The sequence below is a fragment of the Thermobia domestica genome, chromosome 9 (genome assembly GCF_964235325.1).
Source record: "Thermobia domestica chromosome 9, izTheDome1.hap1.1, whole genome shotgun sequence".
NCBI lineage: Eukaryota > Metazoa > Arthropoda > Insecta > Zygentoma > Lepismatidae > Thermobia > Thermobia domestica.
In genome coordinates, this window is record NC_137462.1 from 27,128,988 (window position 1) to 27,148,636 (window position 19,649).

The 19,649-nt window shown below is 31.6% G+C and overlaps 1 protein-coding gene across 1 annotated transcript; it reads left to right on the forward strand.

Annotated features, from left to right (window-relative positions):
- Positions 1–503: 503 nt before the first annotated feature.
- On the forward strand, positions 504–18,985 carry LOC145693935 (thioredoxin domain-containing protein 17-like). Its single transcript, XM_081770092.1, has 3 exons — positions 504–772; positions 15,949–16,030; positions 18,542–18,985. The coding sequence occupies exons 1-3, from the start codon at positions 631–633 to the stop codon at positions 18,687–18,689; spliced, it is 372 nt and encodes a 123-aa protein (XP_081626218.1). The 5' UTR covers positions 504–630; the 3' UTR covers positions 18,690–18,985.
- Positions 18,986–19,649: the final 664 nt, after the last annotated feature.

The following is a 19,649-nucleotide window of genomic DNA, read 5'->3' on the forward strand; positions in this document are numbered from 1 at the left end:
TATATATACCTAATGGGGCGTTTACACTTGGTCGATTTAGTCGCACGACTAAATCGACTCGTTGCATTTGCCACTAAATCGAAGCAACTAGTCCGAATCAGATCGATGGATGTGTTCAATTATTTCAACCACAGAAAATAGAACGTCTTTCAATTCAGTTGCCAGTCGATTAGTCGCTTTCGATCAACAAGCGATTAAGTTGAATTCCCATTTACACGGTCGATTAAGTTGAAAGTGACGTCAATTCAACTGAATCGAACGCAAATCGACTAAGTGTAAACGCCCCATAAGACGGATATAATTCAACAATATTAACTTTACGTATATCAACAGGCAATAATAAAATCAGAGAAGACTTTCAACTAACTTGCTTCAAGGATTATGCGGAACTTCATTGATAAGGACTTTCACTCAGAGTTGGATTATTGAGACAGCATATTCAACTTATTTTAAGTATAACGAACACAGTGTAATAGGGAATATAGCCTTAAGGCTGCCTAAAATAACCTAAAACCCTACAACTGGATTACAGAAAAAAAATAAGATTAAGATTAATGTAGTGTGAAGAACGAAATTTGAATTAAGAAAAAGAAATCGTTTCAACAGGCATGATCGAGAAAATGACCCGAAATGGTTACAAGATATTTAGTTGAAGGATACCAAGCATTTAATGAATTAATGAAGGAGTTAGAAAACAACACAATAGTGGTACTGTTCTTCATAGGATCCAGAACTTCTGTGGGAAATAGTTGGAGTTCAGATTGTATGAAAGGTATTATGCAAATGCAGAGTAAATCAATACGTTTACTGTATGATATAAATTAGTGTGTAGTTTTGAGATGTCATCATAAAAATGATAACTTTACGGTTAAAGTGAGTGAAGTACATGAAAGAAAAGTGTATAACATTGGTTTCCACTGGCTCTGAATTTCTGTACAATTAGATAGGTTTTTTCGGCATAATATATTTTGTTACATTAAAAGATATACAAGATAAACAGCAAATTTTGAAAAGTTAGTTATAAAAGAAAAACTTCTTCTAATAATTTTCCAGGAGGTAATGTACCTAAAATGGAAGCCACATTTCCTCGCTGAACTGCTATGCTGATACGTTGTATCAGGAAAGTAGTAGCCCGCTTGTCACCAGTAACGTGTGCTATACGTTGGCCTACTTCTTTGATGGAATTGAGTCCTTCGAGGCCGCAAATGTCGCTCGATTCAATGGTTACAGGCACGAACATGTATCTATTGAGCAGATCTTTATATTTTCTTCTTTTCTTGCATTCTCTGCGGGCTGCAATAGCTCCTTCTCGAGATGAAGAAAGAGTGAGATTAGATGACGCGAAAGTGTCAGAGCAGGTGGAATCCCAGAGAAGAATCCTTCCCCTCTTCCATGGTACCAGCGTCATGCCATCTGTTTTTTTGCCATCAGATCTGTTACACCCCACAGGTTCACGAACAGATGGAACTTCCGCCGATGTGAGCGCTCTCCAGATAATGTCATTCACGTTCGAATGCCTTACATGTCTTCCGGAGCTACTTATACAAGACAGACCGTGTAGACCATTCTGCTTGACTGATGCACCACGTTTAGAGCAGTTGTGTGATTCACAGATGTCTACTCCTAGGTGAAGTGCAACTGCAATACGAAAACTTTCGTTTGGAAGGTGCAGTCCTAGGGTGTGTGAAGGTAATGCATGTAGCCAAGCACCTGAAATTGCTGATGAGGAGGCGAGAAGTCTAGCCTTATCCTCTTGACTGTCTGCTTCTTGTATTAACACTGATTGATGTAATTTGATGATTGGCTTGTCCCAAATTGATTGCGAACTTCTGCCCGTTATTTCAGGAGGGCTTAAACCAACTAGGTTAGACCAGTCAGACATGCAGTCTTGGACATCAGATTCTATGTGAGGCTCATTCAGTTGGTTGAGGAGTATCTCAATGGTATGCCGGGAGCCATAGAACGACGCTAAAAATGAAGGATACGCCAAATCGACAGCCCGACGAATACCAAGACCTCCAGAATCAACTGGAAGGGAGGCCTGTATCCATGCGTTGCTATTTAGGTTACAGTTGAGTAACGATTCCAGTCCATATTTCAGAACGGTGTCAAACTTCTCTAGTAAATCTACTTCACGCCAAGAAGTAGAACAGCGTAAAAAATAGATTATTCTTGGTATGGAGAACAGGTTGTATTTACCCTTAGAAAATAAAGATTATACGTATGAAACCATTGCCAGTATTCTACAAGTCACATTATTCGTAATATGTATGAGTGTGAACATTAATTTTTGCTGCACGTAATTGGCGTAGGTTCATCGAATAAATCACACACAGCAAAACATTATAATACGGAAGTACGCATTAGAAAGCAGCAATGGAAGTGCATTGAGGTAACATGCCTAACGCTATCTTTACAGTAATGTTGCACTATACACAGTGTCAAAATTGTCAGTAAATCTCTCGGAAATTTGGAAGCTTTCGATTCATTTCTGTCCTTAGCCAACTTAATCCAGTTTCTACTTTGTATTCTATGAGATCTATCTTGATATAGTCCTCCTATCTGTATTTGATCTTCCTAATGGTCTTTCACTAATTGGGTTTCCAATTAAAATTTTGCAAGCGTTCCTACTATCTTCCCATCTGGCTACACTACTTACCTACCTGCCTGCTAGGCATAACCCTTTCGAACCCAGGTCATTTTTGGCGTTTTCCTACATTTTCAGTTAGTGACTTATTGCCCAAGAAACTACCCGATTAATATGGTTAAGGACTTATTTTATAGAAGAGAGATGTGGTTACTTTTTGGCGTAAGTTACATTGCAATGTTGCCAACGGGAGAGAAATTGTTGAGGGAGAAATGTAGGGGGTGAAAATTTACAAAAAATCCCTCCTTAACCGAATTTCATTTTTTTTGTAGCTGGCACCACTGTTACCACATGGGTCCAAGTTACCTAAAAAAAATTTAGTGTATTGACAAGATACAGTGAAGATCTCAAATCACTAGCTGCCATACAAAGAGAGAAAGAAAAAATCTCTGTCATTATACACATGAAATTTTGACACTTTTTACGACTCAAGCAAAAATCAACAGATATGCCGGGACCACAGCTTCCCTAATTATCCTATTGAAACTTTTTATGGTTATCTATCCCTAATTATCTATGGTGTGTTCTGTAGTCCAAAGAGGAGGCTTTCAGATAGTGGTACGTTTGTTCCAATGTATCCAGCAAGAGGGAAATAATAGAGGAAAAATGGGAAATTTCCGAATTTTTCATCTAAAATCAGGAATTTTTGACTGGAGACACTGCCACCAGACAGACGCAAACTAACTGAAAATAAATCTTGGGATCCCAATAATATATCCTACAAGTGTCATGGCGATATCTAACACAGTAAGCATGAAATTAAAAAGAATATTTCATTCTACCTCAGAAATTCACAATTTTCTTACCAATTACAGAACATGGTTTATTATAAAACTCAACTGTACTTCCCCTAATTATCATATTGAAACTTTCTATGGTGCGTTGTGTAGGCTAAGGACGAGGCTTTCAGACAATGGTACGTTTGTTCGAATGTAGCCAACAAGAGGGAAAAAGAGACAAAAGGGAATTTTCTGTAACTGGCAACACTGCTACAAGGCAGATGCAAACTATCTTAAACATTGATAAACCAGTAATATATCCTACAAGTATCATGGCGATATTTAAGAAACAAAGCTTCTATTTACCCCCTCCCCCGAAAAAAGAAAACAGATTACGGTAAACAGAAAAGTAGGGAAAAACTAGAAAAATCAAGGGTTAGAACCTAAATACGAATTTTTCGTGCGCCTTTTAATTACCCTATTGTAACGATCTGTACCCACTTTTGTTCAGTAAGAACCAATGTTCGACTGGCGTAAGTTGACTTGCGCTTGGTCGTATAGGTACGGATTTATAAACAAAAATTTCTGTTTTCCCAAATTTAGAGAAATTTTAATTTTCCAAGTTGGCAACACTGCGCGCGGGCCTGTCCAATGATGTCAACAATTAGGTATCCATCCGAGGTATCTTCCTGATAAGTCTTAAGGAGATATCTCTACAACGAAGAAAACTACAGGGAAAAAGGACAAAAGAAAATCGAAGTTCGAAAATTCTCGAATTTTTTACTTTAGGCTGAAATTTGAGAAGGAAATTCGACACCCAAAAGAAAAAGAAACTAATATGGTAAACTATGGTTCAACCATATTTGGCCAAAAAATATCCCGATATCTTAATTAGTGTCCACACAGGAGCAGATTAAAAAAGTGATACCCATTTGTGCCACTATGGCCAACTAGGTCCGAAAGGGTTAATGACTCTACTAATGTTAGGTAAACGGCAGGGACGTACGCAGGTGGTAAGTCTTGGGGTCCGAACTCCCCAAAATTCAGACTTTTGTAAATTTAGCGTAATTTTAGGGGTAATTATTTAAATTTTAATAATTTATCTTTATATTGAATTTAAACATTCAGAAATAAATGCCTGAGTAGTCCCTGGTAAATGGTATATTTCATAACCCGCTGAGAAGTGTAAGGACCTGAGTAAATATTAACGAATGGAAAAGGCGAATAACATAGATTTGTATAGATTTGAGCTATAAGACGATTTTATATATATACACATTACATCACGTTTCTAATTATTCAAAGAAAAAAATGTTCATCACCTTCAAAGTAAATCTGCAAATAAGTTCAATTGTTGTTTGTAAGCGACTATCTAGCATAAATTGGTGGGTTTTACCCACGAATAATGTTTTTTTTTCTTTTGTGTGTGTGTAATCTGCTCCCCATCGCTTCTCACGCGGACCCATCAGCTTGGCTTGGAGCTATCCCTAGCTCAGTTTGTTGGTAGATATGTGTGGATGTAAGGCGAACTCAAAGTACCTCTTAAAAATGATCTCTGCACTGAGAAAAATTCGTTCTCCGGATATCAGTATATTGCACAAATATACGGAATCCTCTTGCGTACTACAGAAATCAGTATGGAGCATACGTTATGCATATGCTACGTACATACTGCCTTTAGATGTTACATCATGCCGTTGCAGGATGTCTGATATCTAACAGTCTTCCTTATATTGCATTCATATATGTATGTCACCTTCGTCAGCTATATGTTATATACGTCCATTTGTATGTAAGATCCTAACCGCCTATATTGTTTCTTACGGAAAGTACGTACAGATGGAACACTTATACAGAAAGTATTATAAAACATGCGTTTTCAGTTATACATCTGCTGTACGTTGTCCAGAAACTACAGGATTTACAAATGTAACATATGATTTTACTTACGCCACTTACAATTTTTTTTCTCAGTGTCTCTTGTCTTAATATTCTGGTAACGGACCTGACGGGGTTAGATATTATTCTTGTTTATACTGACCCAGGGACCTCATTTAGGAAGGCAGGAGGGGTCAATTGCCCTCAAGAGTTTGAAGAATACATACGCTTTAATTGATTGTCTACTAATATACTAGTGCAAATGGTGAAAGTGTTATGTCGGTAGTGCTCTTACGCTCCTTAAGCGAAGTCTGAAATGACGCTACTGTAGTGACCACTTAACAGAGATTGATGCGTGGTTTGGGTTAAGTGCCGCAGAGTAAGTTAGATCCAAGGATATCAAACCAGACCCGTAGCCAGGAAGGGGCTACAGGGGGCAATGGCTTTCCAAATTATTTTTTGCCTCTTAAATAGAATGTTGCAGAAAATTTTTAATTTAACTCAAAACCAGATTAACGATATTCAATTTAGCGCAATTTATTCATTTCTACGTAAAATGCTACAAGTACCAAACATCTCTCATTGGCTTTTTCTATTCCAAGAGTTTCGAACCCAAGTACCCTATTATTGCACCATGACAAGCATCCAAAGCGAAGTTCCAAATGTACTTTCAAAGAATACTTGCATCGAGTTCCGCAACGTTAACTGTAAACATAATCTGTAGTCTTAATTATTTTGGGACTTGGCAATTTGAATGCAAGCAATGAATAAAATTTAGATTTTAAATTTGTATTCTACTTACCACCTGAAGTTGCTATAACATGACAATGTTCAAATTTATAAACGAAGGAATAGTCTACTTAGATTTTAATGATTGATAAGAAACGAAATGGGTCAATCCATACGAAGTGGTCCAGAGATGGTTGCTTGACCATCTCCGAAAATTATAGAAATTGGAGTGTGATGAACCTTGTCTATGAGAAGATCAATAACATCATTCACGTTGTCGTATGTACAAGTGTTCCTGAATGACGGCCATTTTTGTTGTCGGTGATGTGTCATTTTTTGCATTTGCAAGCGTTTATAAAAACTACAGTTGTTCAGGACGAACGTATCACACGAACTCCAAACAAAAACGAATGTTTAGAGGAGAGACTGAGATACAAGGAGAACATACACTCTTGTTTCTAAATAAATATGCAGGGTTGCAAACCAATACATGGAATTACTACAAGAAGTACAGAAAATTACACTTTTAAAGAGGTTGTATTTTGGAATGGCATAAAGTAGGGGGTTCATAAGTTTTGTGCTGAATACTATTGCATGTAAAGAGTCTGCACAAATATCCGCAGCTATGGTACCACTAGCATCGTAGATTTATGGGGTTCCGAAAATTGAAGTTTTTGATTTTGATGCCGTATTTGGGGCGTAATATCTTAGGAGGGCAAAGTGCTAAAAAAATTGCTGCTTAGGCCACAAAGAAATTCTGTATATGAATAAACTATTACGAAAACATCATGACTGATATTCGCTGGAGAAAAAAGTGATGACATGGTAAAAACGCGAAGAAAGCACGCGCGTGACAATAGTCGTAGCCGGAAAAAATTTAAATGTTTTGATATGTTTCATGCTAGATCTCAAAAACTACGCATGGTTCAGCAATTAGGCCCGCTTTTGTTTGTGTACAGTTGTGGAATAGCTTGCGAGTGGTGTTTGTTCCATCTTTCTAGCTCCATGATCATTGCCACATCTACGGAGTGCACAATTTATCTTGACCATCCGCTATAACGGGAAAACCAAAAGAGGAAGAGAAAAGGAAAACTTTGCACGAAGCAACTATAAGAAGGGGACATCTTTGTATGTATTAAACAGAAAGACTCAACAAACAGTGTTGCCAACCGAATATAAAGTTATATTTTTTTCAAATGGCACTACGTCAGATTATTACATATTTCAAATCAACGTGTCAAACGTAAACTTAAAATACTACATTTATGATTTAGTGTTGCAAACTAAGAATGTTACAGTATCAGAAACATCCAAAGTTCGGAAGCCTCTAACGCAAATACAGCATAATGGAGATGTACAGGATAATGCACATCGAAAGTACTTTAGTGTTGGATACCATGGTCATGGTACGACTTGTTTCGAATGAATAGAAACGAAGATACCAGACCTTGAAAATTTTAATTTTTTGAAAGCATTTATTTCGAAAAAATGCTGAGATAAGTATCATATCTAGTTACTTGTATGGTTTGTAATGGATGTGTAAACTATTTTAGCGTTTACATCACTTCGATACCTCAAACCGTTCCAGAGATAAGATAAACATTGCTGAAGTTTGCAACACTGCTTAAATCGTGTAATTGCGAGTAGTGTTTCTTTCAGACATGTATTTTTGGGCACTGCCACCCCCCGGAGCTCTGAGAGTGCCCCTCGGACGAGACAAAAATAATACGTCTATAATATAATAATAAATAAAATAGTACCAGCAGCGCCCCCCAGGAACACTTTTTCTGAATGAACGACTGATTGCGAGAACTTGTCGTAATTACAGTTACTAAAAGCTATTACTGTAATGGTATAGAAGAGAAGGGAAACAACAATCATTTTAATTGTTTTCCACAAATACGCCATTTTAAGCAGAATAGGATAGAAAGGTATAACGGAACCTTTGAACACATTAACTTCCGTAACTGGGATTGGATTTCAATGAGACTTTGCTGATACATTAAGTGCCTTAATATTGCGGTCCAGTTCGACGATGTGTGTCGTGGGTGCAAGGAGGAACTAACCTCTTTACCATATAGACGTGGCAATGATCATGGAGCTAGAAAGATGGAACAAACGCCACTCGCAAGCTTTTGCACAACTGATCACAAACAAAAGCGGGCCTATTTTTCTGAACCATGCGTAGTTTTTGAGATCTAGCATGAAACATCAAAACATTTAAATTTTTCCGGGCTACGACCATTGTCACGCGCGTGCTTTCTTCGCGTTTTTAATGTCCTCATTTGTTTCTCCATGTAATATCAGTCATGATTTTTTTTGCAATAGTTTATTCACATATAGAATTTCTTTGTGGTGTAAGCAGCAATTTTTAGCACTTTACTCTCCTGAGATATTACACCCCAAACATGGCAACAAAATCAAAAACTTCAACTTTCGGAACCCAGAAATCTATGGTGCCAGTAGTATCATAGTTGTGGATATTTGTGTAGACTCTTTACATGCAATAGTATTCAGCACAAAACTTATGAAACCCCTACAAAGACAAGCTTAAATTATTTTTTTATTGGTTTTTGCTTTTTAAATATATTTTTAAATTTGGTATAAAATAAATTGTGTAAATTTTATTTTTTAATTTTTTTATAATTATATTGTAATATATATATATATATATATATATATATATATATATATATATATATATATATTGCTTTTTGTTTTATATTGTTGTATATATTTAAATATTGTAATGTTTTTTTAATTATTATAGTTGTTAGTTACATAAATGGTAAATAGGAGTAAGCTTTTAATAATAAAGCTTAAGTTATTTTAATATTTTTGTAAAGTTTTTGGCTAAGTTTCTAAATATGTTATTTTTTTAAAAATAATAAACATTGTTTATTGTTAGTTTTTTTATAAAATTAATATATATTTATAAATAATATGTTTTAAATTTTTATTATATTTTAATTTTTTTACGTTTTTGTGTTTTAATGGTTTGGAATAAAACAAGTTTATTAGTTTTAAAAATAGAAAAGGGCGTGTGGTACATTAAAATAATATTTAAATGAATTAGGATTTCAAAATGTATTTTGTAACCGATGGAGCGTAGGTTTGAAAAAGGAATAATATTTTAAATTAAAATAAATTAGTAATTAGTATAAAGATTATGTATGTTTAAATTTAAAATTTCTCAAGTTTGTATGTTAAAGAATTTAGTTTTGTGGTTATTTAGTAAGGTAAAGTAAGGTAAAAGCTAATTATAATAAAAGCTGTTTTTTAATTGTATTAAGCTGTTTAAAAAATGGAACTATATGTTTAAAACAGGATATTGGTTTTATTTAAATAAAAATATAAAAAATTGGGCTAAATAGTGTTGGTAGTTAGTTTTCTATTGATAGCGTTTTTAGTTTATTAATAATTTTATTTTTAAATTTTAAAATATTTAATGCATGTTTACGTTTATTTGTTTGAAAAATTTGTTATAAAAATGTATTGTGTTTATATTTTTTGTAAAAGGGCAATTTGGTATTATTATTATTATTATTATTATTATTATTATTATTTTAATTAAAATTATGGTTTTAGTGCAAAGCATGTAGCAGTAGGTTTTGCGTTTTGTTTTTGCTTTTTTGTTAATATTAATATTAATTTTGCGCTGTTTTAAATAGTAAGCATTAAATTTTTATTGTTCCAGTTAAAAAATTATTACAATTGTAATTTTAACTAAAATTAACTTTGTTCAGTTCCATTGTTGTAGCATATATACATTATTTACCGGTACACAAAACTCCGTATGTATTCATAACAGTAAAAAGGGCTACTTGCCTACCGTAATAATTTATAAGTAGTTTCATTAATATCCTTATCTTTCTTTTACCTTATACTATAAATATTTTTTAACATATATTATTCAGTCCAGTTAAAAACATAACTTAATTACAATATTAATATGGTTGCTTACACTTACCTGTGTGCTCCCTCTAAAACCCAGTAATATCAGCATCGGAGTCTTTTCATCGTTATACGAGGCTTTACTGCATGTCATTTGTAAATGTTATTGGCGTGGCATAAAAATAATGCGTCTAAAAGAAAATGTGCAGCAAATATAAAAAAATAGTAAAACAATAATTCAGTATATGTAAATCCAAATTTATTGGTCCAGTATGCAATCCTTGCAATACAATAATAAAATTTGTTAAAAATAGTTATGTAACCTGTTTTTTCGTCGTGTTATAAAATAGTTATTAATAAAGTAATATAAAAAATCTTATTCTTATAATAAAATAAAATAATAATAACCCCTCCCTTTATAAATCGTCCCTATCTATTAATATATTTTTCTTTCTATATAAACTGCTCCCTCATTCTCAATGTATGCCACTAATATGTCTTCTTATGTTTATTTAATAACGCTTATGCAATAATTCTCAATTGTAACTTTTAATGCAAAGGCCTAAAAATTAATATAAGCATCAGCATGTAATAGTATTTTAATTAAAGTAAAAAAAGTATAATATACAACATATATATATATATATATATATATATATATATATATATATATTAATTTTTAAGTAAAAATTAAATTGTTTTAAATATATATAATATTATATATATATTATAATATAATATTTATATATATTAAATTAATTGATATTAAAATTATTTTAGATAATATTAAAATTTGGGCATAGTGCGATATTATTTTATTTGAGGCTTTTATAAAACACCAAAATGTTGTTTTATATAGTTATAAATGAAGTAACTAAGAATAAAAAGAATTACCAACTTTCATTTTAATTTGGCATATAGCATTAATTGACGTTTACATACTTTTAAAAAATGAACTAGTAGTTACTTTACGCCAATTTGTAATGATTTTTTTGTTTAAGGTGATAAGGTTAAAGGGAATGTAAATTTTAAGTGTAAAAGAAGTGTATAATTTTAAAAGTAAATTTGTAAAGTTTGCCAAATTTTAGGTTTTGAAACAAATAATTTATAACAGTTTTAAAACGAAATTTTGAATTTTTAGATTAGTTTAGTAGCTAGCTTAGGTTGATATTAACTTATTTTTAGTTTTTATATAGTACTATTGCATTTTTTACTTTATTATTTACTTTCATGTGAGAAACAATTTAATTTTTACGTAAAAATTTATATATAAATATATATATATATTGTATATTATACTTTTTTACTTTAATTAGAATACTATTACATGCTGATGCTTATATTAATTTTTAGGCCTTTGTATTAAAAGTTACAATTGAGAATTATTGCATAAGCGTTATTAAATAAACATAAGAAGACATATTAGTGGCATACATTGAGAATGAGGGAGCAGTTTATATATAAAGAAAAATATATTAATAGATAGGGACGATTTATAAAGGGAGCAGTTATTATTATTTTATTTTATTATAGGAATAAGATTTTTTATATTACTTTATTAATAACTATTTTATAACACGACGAAAAAAACAGGTTACATAACTATTTTTAACAAATTTTATTATTGTATTGCAAGGATTGCATACTGGACTAATAAATTTGGATTTACATATACTGAATTATTGTTTTACTATTTTTTTACATTTGCTGCACATTTTCTTTTAGACGCATTATTTTTATGCCACACCAATAATATTTACAAATGACATGCAGTAAAGCCTCGTATAACGATGAAAAGACTACCGATGCTGACATTACTGGGTTTTAGAGGAAGCACATAGGTAAGTGTAAGCAACCATATTAATATTGTAATTGAATTATGTTTTTAACTGGACTGAATAATATATGTTAAAAATATTTATAGTATAAGGTAAAAGAAAGATAAGGATATTAATGGAACTACTTATAAATTACTACGGTAGACAAGTAGCCCTTTTTACTGTTATAAATACATACGTAGCTTTGTGTACCGGTAAATAATGTATATATGTTACAACAATGAAACTGAACTGAGTTACTTTTGGTTAAGATTACGATTGTGATAAGTTTTTTTTTTAAAAAAAAGAGCTGGAACAATAAAAATTTAATGCTTAATATTTAGAACATAACGCAAATTTAGTGTTAGTATTGGCGAGGAGACGGGCGGAAGAGAGATGCACAACCTATGCTACATGCTTTGGACCGAGGCCGTGATTTTAGTTACAAATTATAGTAATAATACCAGGTTGCGCTTTTACAAAGAGAATGAAAACACGATACATTTTTATAAGAATTTTTTTAAGCGGATAGGCCTAAACGTGCACTAGATACTTTAGAGGTTGAAAACAAAATTATTAGTAAGCTGAGAACACTATTGGTGAAGGCTAGCTACCAATACTATTTAGCCCGATTTATTTATTTATTCATTTGGAGGAAACCAATATCCTGTTTTTAACATATAGTTCCATTTTTTAAACAGCTTAGTACTATTGGAAAGCAGCCTTTGTTATAGTTAGCGTTTTACCTTACTTTTACCTTACTGGATAACCACGGAGCTGGGTTCTTTGGCATACAGACCATAACGGGTTTTAAGTTTAGCCATAGATAATCTTTATACCAATTACTAGTTTGTTTTGATTTAAAATATTACTCTTTTTTTTGAACCTACGCTCCGTTGGTTACAGAATACATCTTTATACTAGTTCATTTGGATGTTATTTTAATGTACCACGTGCCCTTTTTCTTTCTGGAACTAATGAACTTGTTTTCTCGAACCATTAAGACACAGAAACATAAAAGAGAATTTAAAATATAACAGAAAGTCAAAGCATATTATTTATAAATATATGGTATTAAGTTTATGAAAGAATTTTAACAATAAAGAAAATGTTTATTATTTTAGAAAGAAAATGACCCATATTTAGGAGCTTTGCCAAGGACTTTACAAGAGTATTAAGATAGCTTGGGCTTAGTTATTAGAAGCTTACCCCTATTTACCATTTGTATGACTAGCAACTACAATAATAAAGAAGAAACGTTACAATATTTAAATATATACGACAATATAAAGCAGAAAGAGCAAAATATTTATATTACAATATAATTATAAAGAATTAAAAGATAAGATTTACACGGTCTATTTTATAATACCAAGTTAGGAAAAAAAGAATATTGAAGGAAGCGAAAACAAATGAAGAGTGATTTTAGCTTGTCTCAATTCTCCCTCTGCGACAGAAAAAATAAATTAGCTTTCATGCTAATTTATTTTAAGGAAGAATAATATAAACATGTGAATGATACATTAATAACGATAGATTGAAGTTATAAATGCAAGAACTAAACAAAACTTCAGGATTGGGGATAACATTTTAATATTTTTTTGGAACAATTGAGGATTTTTAGATTTTGAAAATTTTGCGTTTTTACGTTTTTTTAAATAATTATGTAAGACGGCACTATTTTTAAGAGACGACCAACACGAAATGGACCAAAATAAGAATTAAAATATTTAGATGTTTTTTGCGGATAGTAGATGACAAATGATGTGACCGAATTATAACAAGATTTTTGAAAAAATAACTTCTTTTTGAGATTTTTTATTTTATTATTATTATTATTATATTATTATTATTATTATTATTATTTTGCTTTTGAGGGAGATGATTTAAATTAATTTGAACATGAATGTAAATTTGTAATGTAAAGTTTACTGAAGTAAGACTAGGAGGTTAAGAAAAATATTATTTAAAGGCATTTGTGGCGGAGTATGACAAGAAAAGTTTAGTGGGTGAAGAGTTTATATTAGTATAATATGAATGATTTAGAAGAGTTCGCACTTTTTTATGGCTTGACTTTAATTTGATTGTTGGTGATTGCATTTAAGATGAATGTTAAGTTTTTTAGTTTAAGTTTTTTATGTGATTGTTTTGTGATTTTGTTTGAGTTTCGAGAATAATGTGATGTTAATAAGTGTTGGATTTTATGTTTAAGACAATAGGCTCGCCAGAGTTTTGAGAGGAATTGTGCTTTATGATTTGAGATGATGTATTGAGGATATGGAAAATTATGGAAGTATATTTGCTTTTAAATAGCGATAATTTTTAAACATGGGTAGTTTTAAGAGAAAAGTAACTAACGAATTGAGAATAAATGTTGATGACAGATAATAAATAATAGTAACCATTGCTACAAGGTAAGTTTTAACGAGATTTATACCTAATTTTTTATGTGGAAGTTTTGCTTTAACATGACATGACTTTTTAAATATCAAACGGTTGGAATATTTAGTTTTTGCACACCGAAAACAATTATTGATAGCCTTTTTGAATTTTTTCGCTGATTACGTCAATAAAACAGCGATTGGCATAACGCTAAGCATTATCACACTTAATGGGCCGATTTGGATGAGGAATTTTAATTTTTTTTGAACAAATAGAAACTAACAAAGCTAAAGTCTTAGCTGTAGAGAGAACGACTAAATTTTTGATTATTTTGGAGACGTACTTTTTTATTTTTTATTAATATTTTTTTTTGTATTTATTAAGGAACGGACATTTTAATATTAAATTAGATTGGAGGCAGTTGAGTATGAAAATAGGCACTTTAAAAATGTAATTTTGTATATTGAGATTGAATATTTGATAACCTTGAACCGGAAAACGTTTTTTACCGCAAAGCCACTAAGAGTAAGATTAGAATATGGGTGTAGTTTTGCATTGGAAACCTTGATTTTAATTTTTTTTAACTTTTAATACATTAAATTGATATTGCTGCCGCTGTTGAAGAGAGAGTTCAGCAATGTTATTTTCAGGAGCAGCTAAGAAATATTATTTTGAAGTTTTAAACTATGGCTTTTTTTTTTATAATAAAGCTAACATTGAAACATATAGAAGGAATAAGAGATAAATTTGGAGTGTTATTATTTGAATTAACTAATAGCGAATTGGATGCAATGGGGATTTGAACTTTTTTGCAGCAACCCTTTTCCATTGTTAAGGGCGGCTGCCATGAAAATTTTTTATTTATGGATTGGAGCGATTTTTATAATTTTTATTTTGAGATGTTGAGCATTTTTTTGATTTTTAGGAGAATTATTGGTTTTGATTATTGGGTATATTTTGATTATTATTTTTATTAACCCGATTAGAACTATTTTGAGTAAAACTAGTATTTTGACTACCTTTTTGTTTTTGTTTGGAGGATTTGTTTGGCAACAGCTTTTAACTTGAGAATTTTGTTTTTTTTATATATAATTTTAGCTTGTTTAGCATAAGGTTGTTTTTGTTTTTGACCTGAGTTAAAATACTTATTAATTGAAGCAGAAGATGAAGTGGCACATTTTGAAAATGCTGAAACTTTGTTAAGGAGATTATTAAGATTTTTAGGAGGATTTAATAGAAGAAGTTTAGTATTTTTAACAGTCATCGATTTTAATATTAAATTTATAAGTTTGGATTTGTGGGGGTATTTTACAATATTATAGTAATTTTTGACTAGTTTGGATACGAAACTTAACAATGAAGGAAATTTTGCACGGTTGTACTTTTAGCTTTGTAAATTTTGTTCATGATTTTTTTTCCGAATGGAGAGAACAATAATGCTGTTTAAATAACCGAACAAAATTTTTATAACAGTTGTCAGCCGGAATTTGGTTTTATCTTGTTTATTGTAATAAAATGTCCGTTGCGCAAATGGTTTGCCAAGTTTTTGACAAAATTTCATACACACGCATTGTTCTTCAAGCTTTATCATTGTCACTGTATCTAATCCGATGAACAGCTTGTGAAAGTGCTCACTTAAGTGGCGTGTAGCTCGGCGACTAACGCTCGTAGCGAAATGAGGCAAATGGCAGTTTGCTGTCTAAATCTGTCGCAAGCTGCCCTGCATAGCCGAAGCGCGCTCCCTCTGTCGAATGGCGCACTATTTCAAAAGTTATATGTCGTTTTGAACACACCTCCTACCTTCCTATTCAAATAAGGAAATAAATAAAATTCCTATTATGCAATTATGTTTATATACTAATTATTATTGTTTGTGTTGCAGCTAATTCAGTAATTAAAGAAGCTTTAGAAAGCGCTCCAAAAGATACTCATTTTGTAACTGTGTGTGTTGGAGACAGAATAATGTAAGTTTTTTTTTAAATTTTAATTACATAATTGTAATTTATTTTTTATTGACTCTTTCAAATAGTCCTTCCAAACTTTGATATTTTTGATTATCAGTAAAAGCATGATTGTTTTTAATCTCTCTAAATATATGTGTAACTAGCTGAACCTGCGCTCTCTACACAGCACATCATTCGCATATGAGCATAAATATCCTTCTCATTCCTCACAACATCTGTACATGTCCCTTTACAGACACAAGTGAAAGAAGTCTTGAAAAAATCGGCAAGGCGTATCATGAAGGGGAGATTTTATCGATTATTTTTTTCTCAATATCTCGCACCGTTTACAAGATTTGAGCCTACTTCCGGTTGGAGTTTCTAATACATACACAATTAATTATAATGGCAGTTATACATGGTGTTCATTCGGCAAAACACTCCAAAAATAAAGGTTCATCTTAGACTGGAGAAATGGTTATCCTTCCTCTTCCATTATTATTTGGCTATGAAATAAACGCCTGAGACATATGCAACCCCTATATACAACAGTGTGGTTTTGGAATGTTCAACGCGCAGGATGCTGCTTTAGTTTTTTTTTTTTTTATTTTATTTTATTTCAACGCTTCCAGTGTATCCTAAAAATGTAATAAAGAAATAATGGCCATGTTTTTTTTTAAATATTCAATTAGAACTGGACAATCTACGCAAAATTTCCAATCGATCAGTGAAAACGTCATCTTTCTAAAGCCTGTAGTTTCCGAGATCTCATAGTCGAAAGGATTGACCACAAACATATAAACGTCCACAACATATAGTTTAAAAGAACTCGGAAGATGGAAGCACAATTCACGTGCATTTATTTTAGAGAAGGCTTATTAAAATACAAAGGCTTTGGACAATAGTTTTACATCATAAACTTTATGAAAAAGATCTAGTTAACTTATTTATTTAAAAGTGCACAAACTTAAAATGTTTGTCTCTGTTAAACGTGAAATCACACATAACCGTTAATGAAAGATTTGAAAGCTAAAGTTATAGGTTGGAGCTCAGGCGCTTTTAATTGCTGTTGTAGCATTTTAATAGATAGATGATGATGATAAAACAAAAACTATTGGTCAAATAACTTTCAGTTACTTTCAATTTCAATTTCAGATGTACTATCGTGTAATATGTTACTTGAATGTATAGCTCATATTTCGTGAAGTCCATAGCCTAGCTGAATCTCTTTTGGAGTCCGTTAATAATGTAACTCTCACGTGTTTCCGCACTTGGCTAAGATTTGGTTTTATTGGCATAGTACAACTCAGCAGGTATGAAAAGTACCTCTCGCACTGGCTTTTCAGCTTCAAGAAAAGCCACTAGAGAGCAGAGAAATATGCATTTCCGGTTTTGATTTTCGACTGCGGCTTCAATTTCCAGATCGAATTTAGAACTCGAAGTCTAAGATGGCCGACATCGTTGCAATGTGTTCAACATTAAATCTTATTAATTAATACACATGTTCTATACATTATCAATAACCGACGAAGAAGCCTCTTTTTAAATTGACTAAGAAGAATTCAACGTCATAGGATTTGGAGGGATGTTTATTGTCTCCGGATTTCCTATTGAAGTCTTTCACTCTTGTCCATTCTTGCTTCAAGTTCTTTCATCTTGCCCCGGCATTGCGCTAGCGGCTTCACAATGTTTTATGTTCGCAACCTGTCCGAAATATTACGCTAAATAGTTTCTGGTTTTTAACGCAATTGTTCAAAGGTTATAAGTTAAAAAAAAAAATCATAAGAGTAAAGAAAGGACTTCAAACAACATGCATGTACTATAGATATTCATCTTAGAGTTTATAGATTTTCTTTTACACAATGAACTGAACACTTACCATATCCTAATTCATTCCTAGCTATAAGTTTGAAAAAGAAGGCACTAAAAAGCCATAATAATAACAATAATAAAAAATCAGCAAATTTATAAGTACACGGGACATAAGAATGTAAGGTACAAGTAATTAATCTTTATACGCCCTTATTCATGTTTAGAACCTAAACACACAGAACAAATTAAACTGACATGCTTGCTTTTACATCTGCTGCAATAGTTCATTGATGGAGCCTGAAGAAAGAAGGAAAAAAAGAGAGATATTTTTGGTCACGTATCGATTTCAGAAATATAATTATTATCAATATTGTATTTTATGGTTGATAGTTTATATTATTATAAATACTAATCGTCCCTTTTGCAATTTTATCATCTCCGATTTAAACGTAGCCGCTTCGTTTGTTTAAATGTTTTCGAAACTTGTATCAACAGAAGCGGATATTTCTCCAGTCTAAGTCATAAAAGGAGAAACATCATTGAACTATTAAGAGTAAGCTTAAAACCTATGTTTGAAAATTAAACCTGTTTACATATATTATATACATATAATAACTTACTCTTTTCTAATTTTGTCCATGGTTTATTTTAACGAAATTCTCTGACTTTCGTTAATTAATTCTTTTTTCTCCCTGAAAACAGTATATTTGTAATTTCCAGGTGGAAACAACCTACATGTGCCTTTCGGAAAGATGATCGATTGCACATAACAGTAATTCCTACCCTTTTGCGATGGGGTACGCCGAGACGTTTAGAGGAAGATCAATGCACCGTCTTAGAGCTAGTTAAAATGATGTTCGACGAATAAGATCTCTTTCACACTTACTGATCATGGGAAATATTTTTTCTTTCTTTCTCTTTCTTATCTCCTATATCTCGGTAGATGTACCATGTTTAAAGTAATGTTTACTATTTTTGATAAATTTATGGCTGAATTTTAATTATTATGTGAGAATAATTTTGTATTTTTATTTGTGTGTATAAAGAAATCTGTTAGTGTCAAATCTGACGCGATAAGTGAAAATTATTTTAAATGGTTATCTTAATTTATTGTATATTATATATACATATATACACACTGTATATTAAAGAAGTCTTTTGAAATTGGAGTTTTATTATAAATATAATAATAATAATAATAATAATAATAATAATAATAATAATAATAATAATAATAATAATAATAATAATAATAATAATAATAATAATAATAGTAATAACCAAAATTAGATTGTAGACCGAACACTTACAAAGAATTTACATGGTCTGTTTATGACACTATTTGTTCTACAGTAAACTGTGTATCTTTTAATGTTCGAATTATGTAATTCTTTTTAAAACTTTTTAAATATACACAGCAGCTTTTTGAAACTCATGGCACAGAAGGGTTTCATATACTTCGCAACAAAGTAACAATGGAATAACTCAGGGAGTCTTTGTGCTAGAAATGCGAATCTCAATCTTCCATTTGCTGAACGTTTGCTAGCTGCCAGCTGTATGGCCAGTTTTTTTATCCTCCATGACCAAGACTCCAAGGGCGAGTCGAAAGCTTGGAAGCTTAAGAGGGCAGACAACTAAATATTTTTCAAAAACTAACAATTTTTATTTTGTCTGTTTTTCGTAAGTGAAAAGATATAATGAAGTTATTCTACACCTGAAAATACAAATCGGAAGATTAATCAGTATTGCCATGCATAGAAATGACAGTGTGGCCAAAATTTGAATTACCCAAAAATCTTGGTTAAGTCAGAGACTAGAAAAATAAACT

Coding starts and splice junctions, on each gene's coding strand:
- LOC145693935 (XM_081770092.1), top strand. CDS start 631: ATGGTTACAAGATATTTAGTTGAAGGATACCAAGCATTTAATGAATTA. Junction 773..15,948: donor GAGTTCAGATTGTATGAAAG/GTATTATGCAAA, acceptor TTTGTGTTGCAG/CTAATTCAGTAATTAAAGAA. Junction 16,031..18,541: donor TGTGTTGGAGACAGAATAAT/GTAAGTTTTTTT, acceptor TGTAATTTCCAG/GTGGAAACAACCTACATGTG.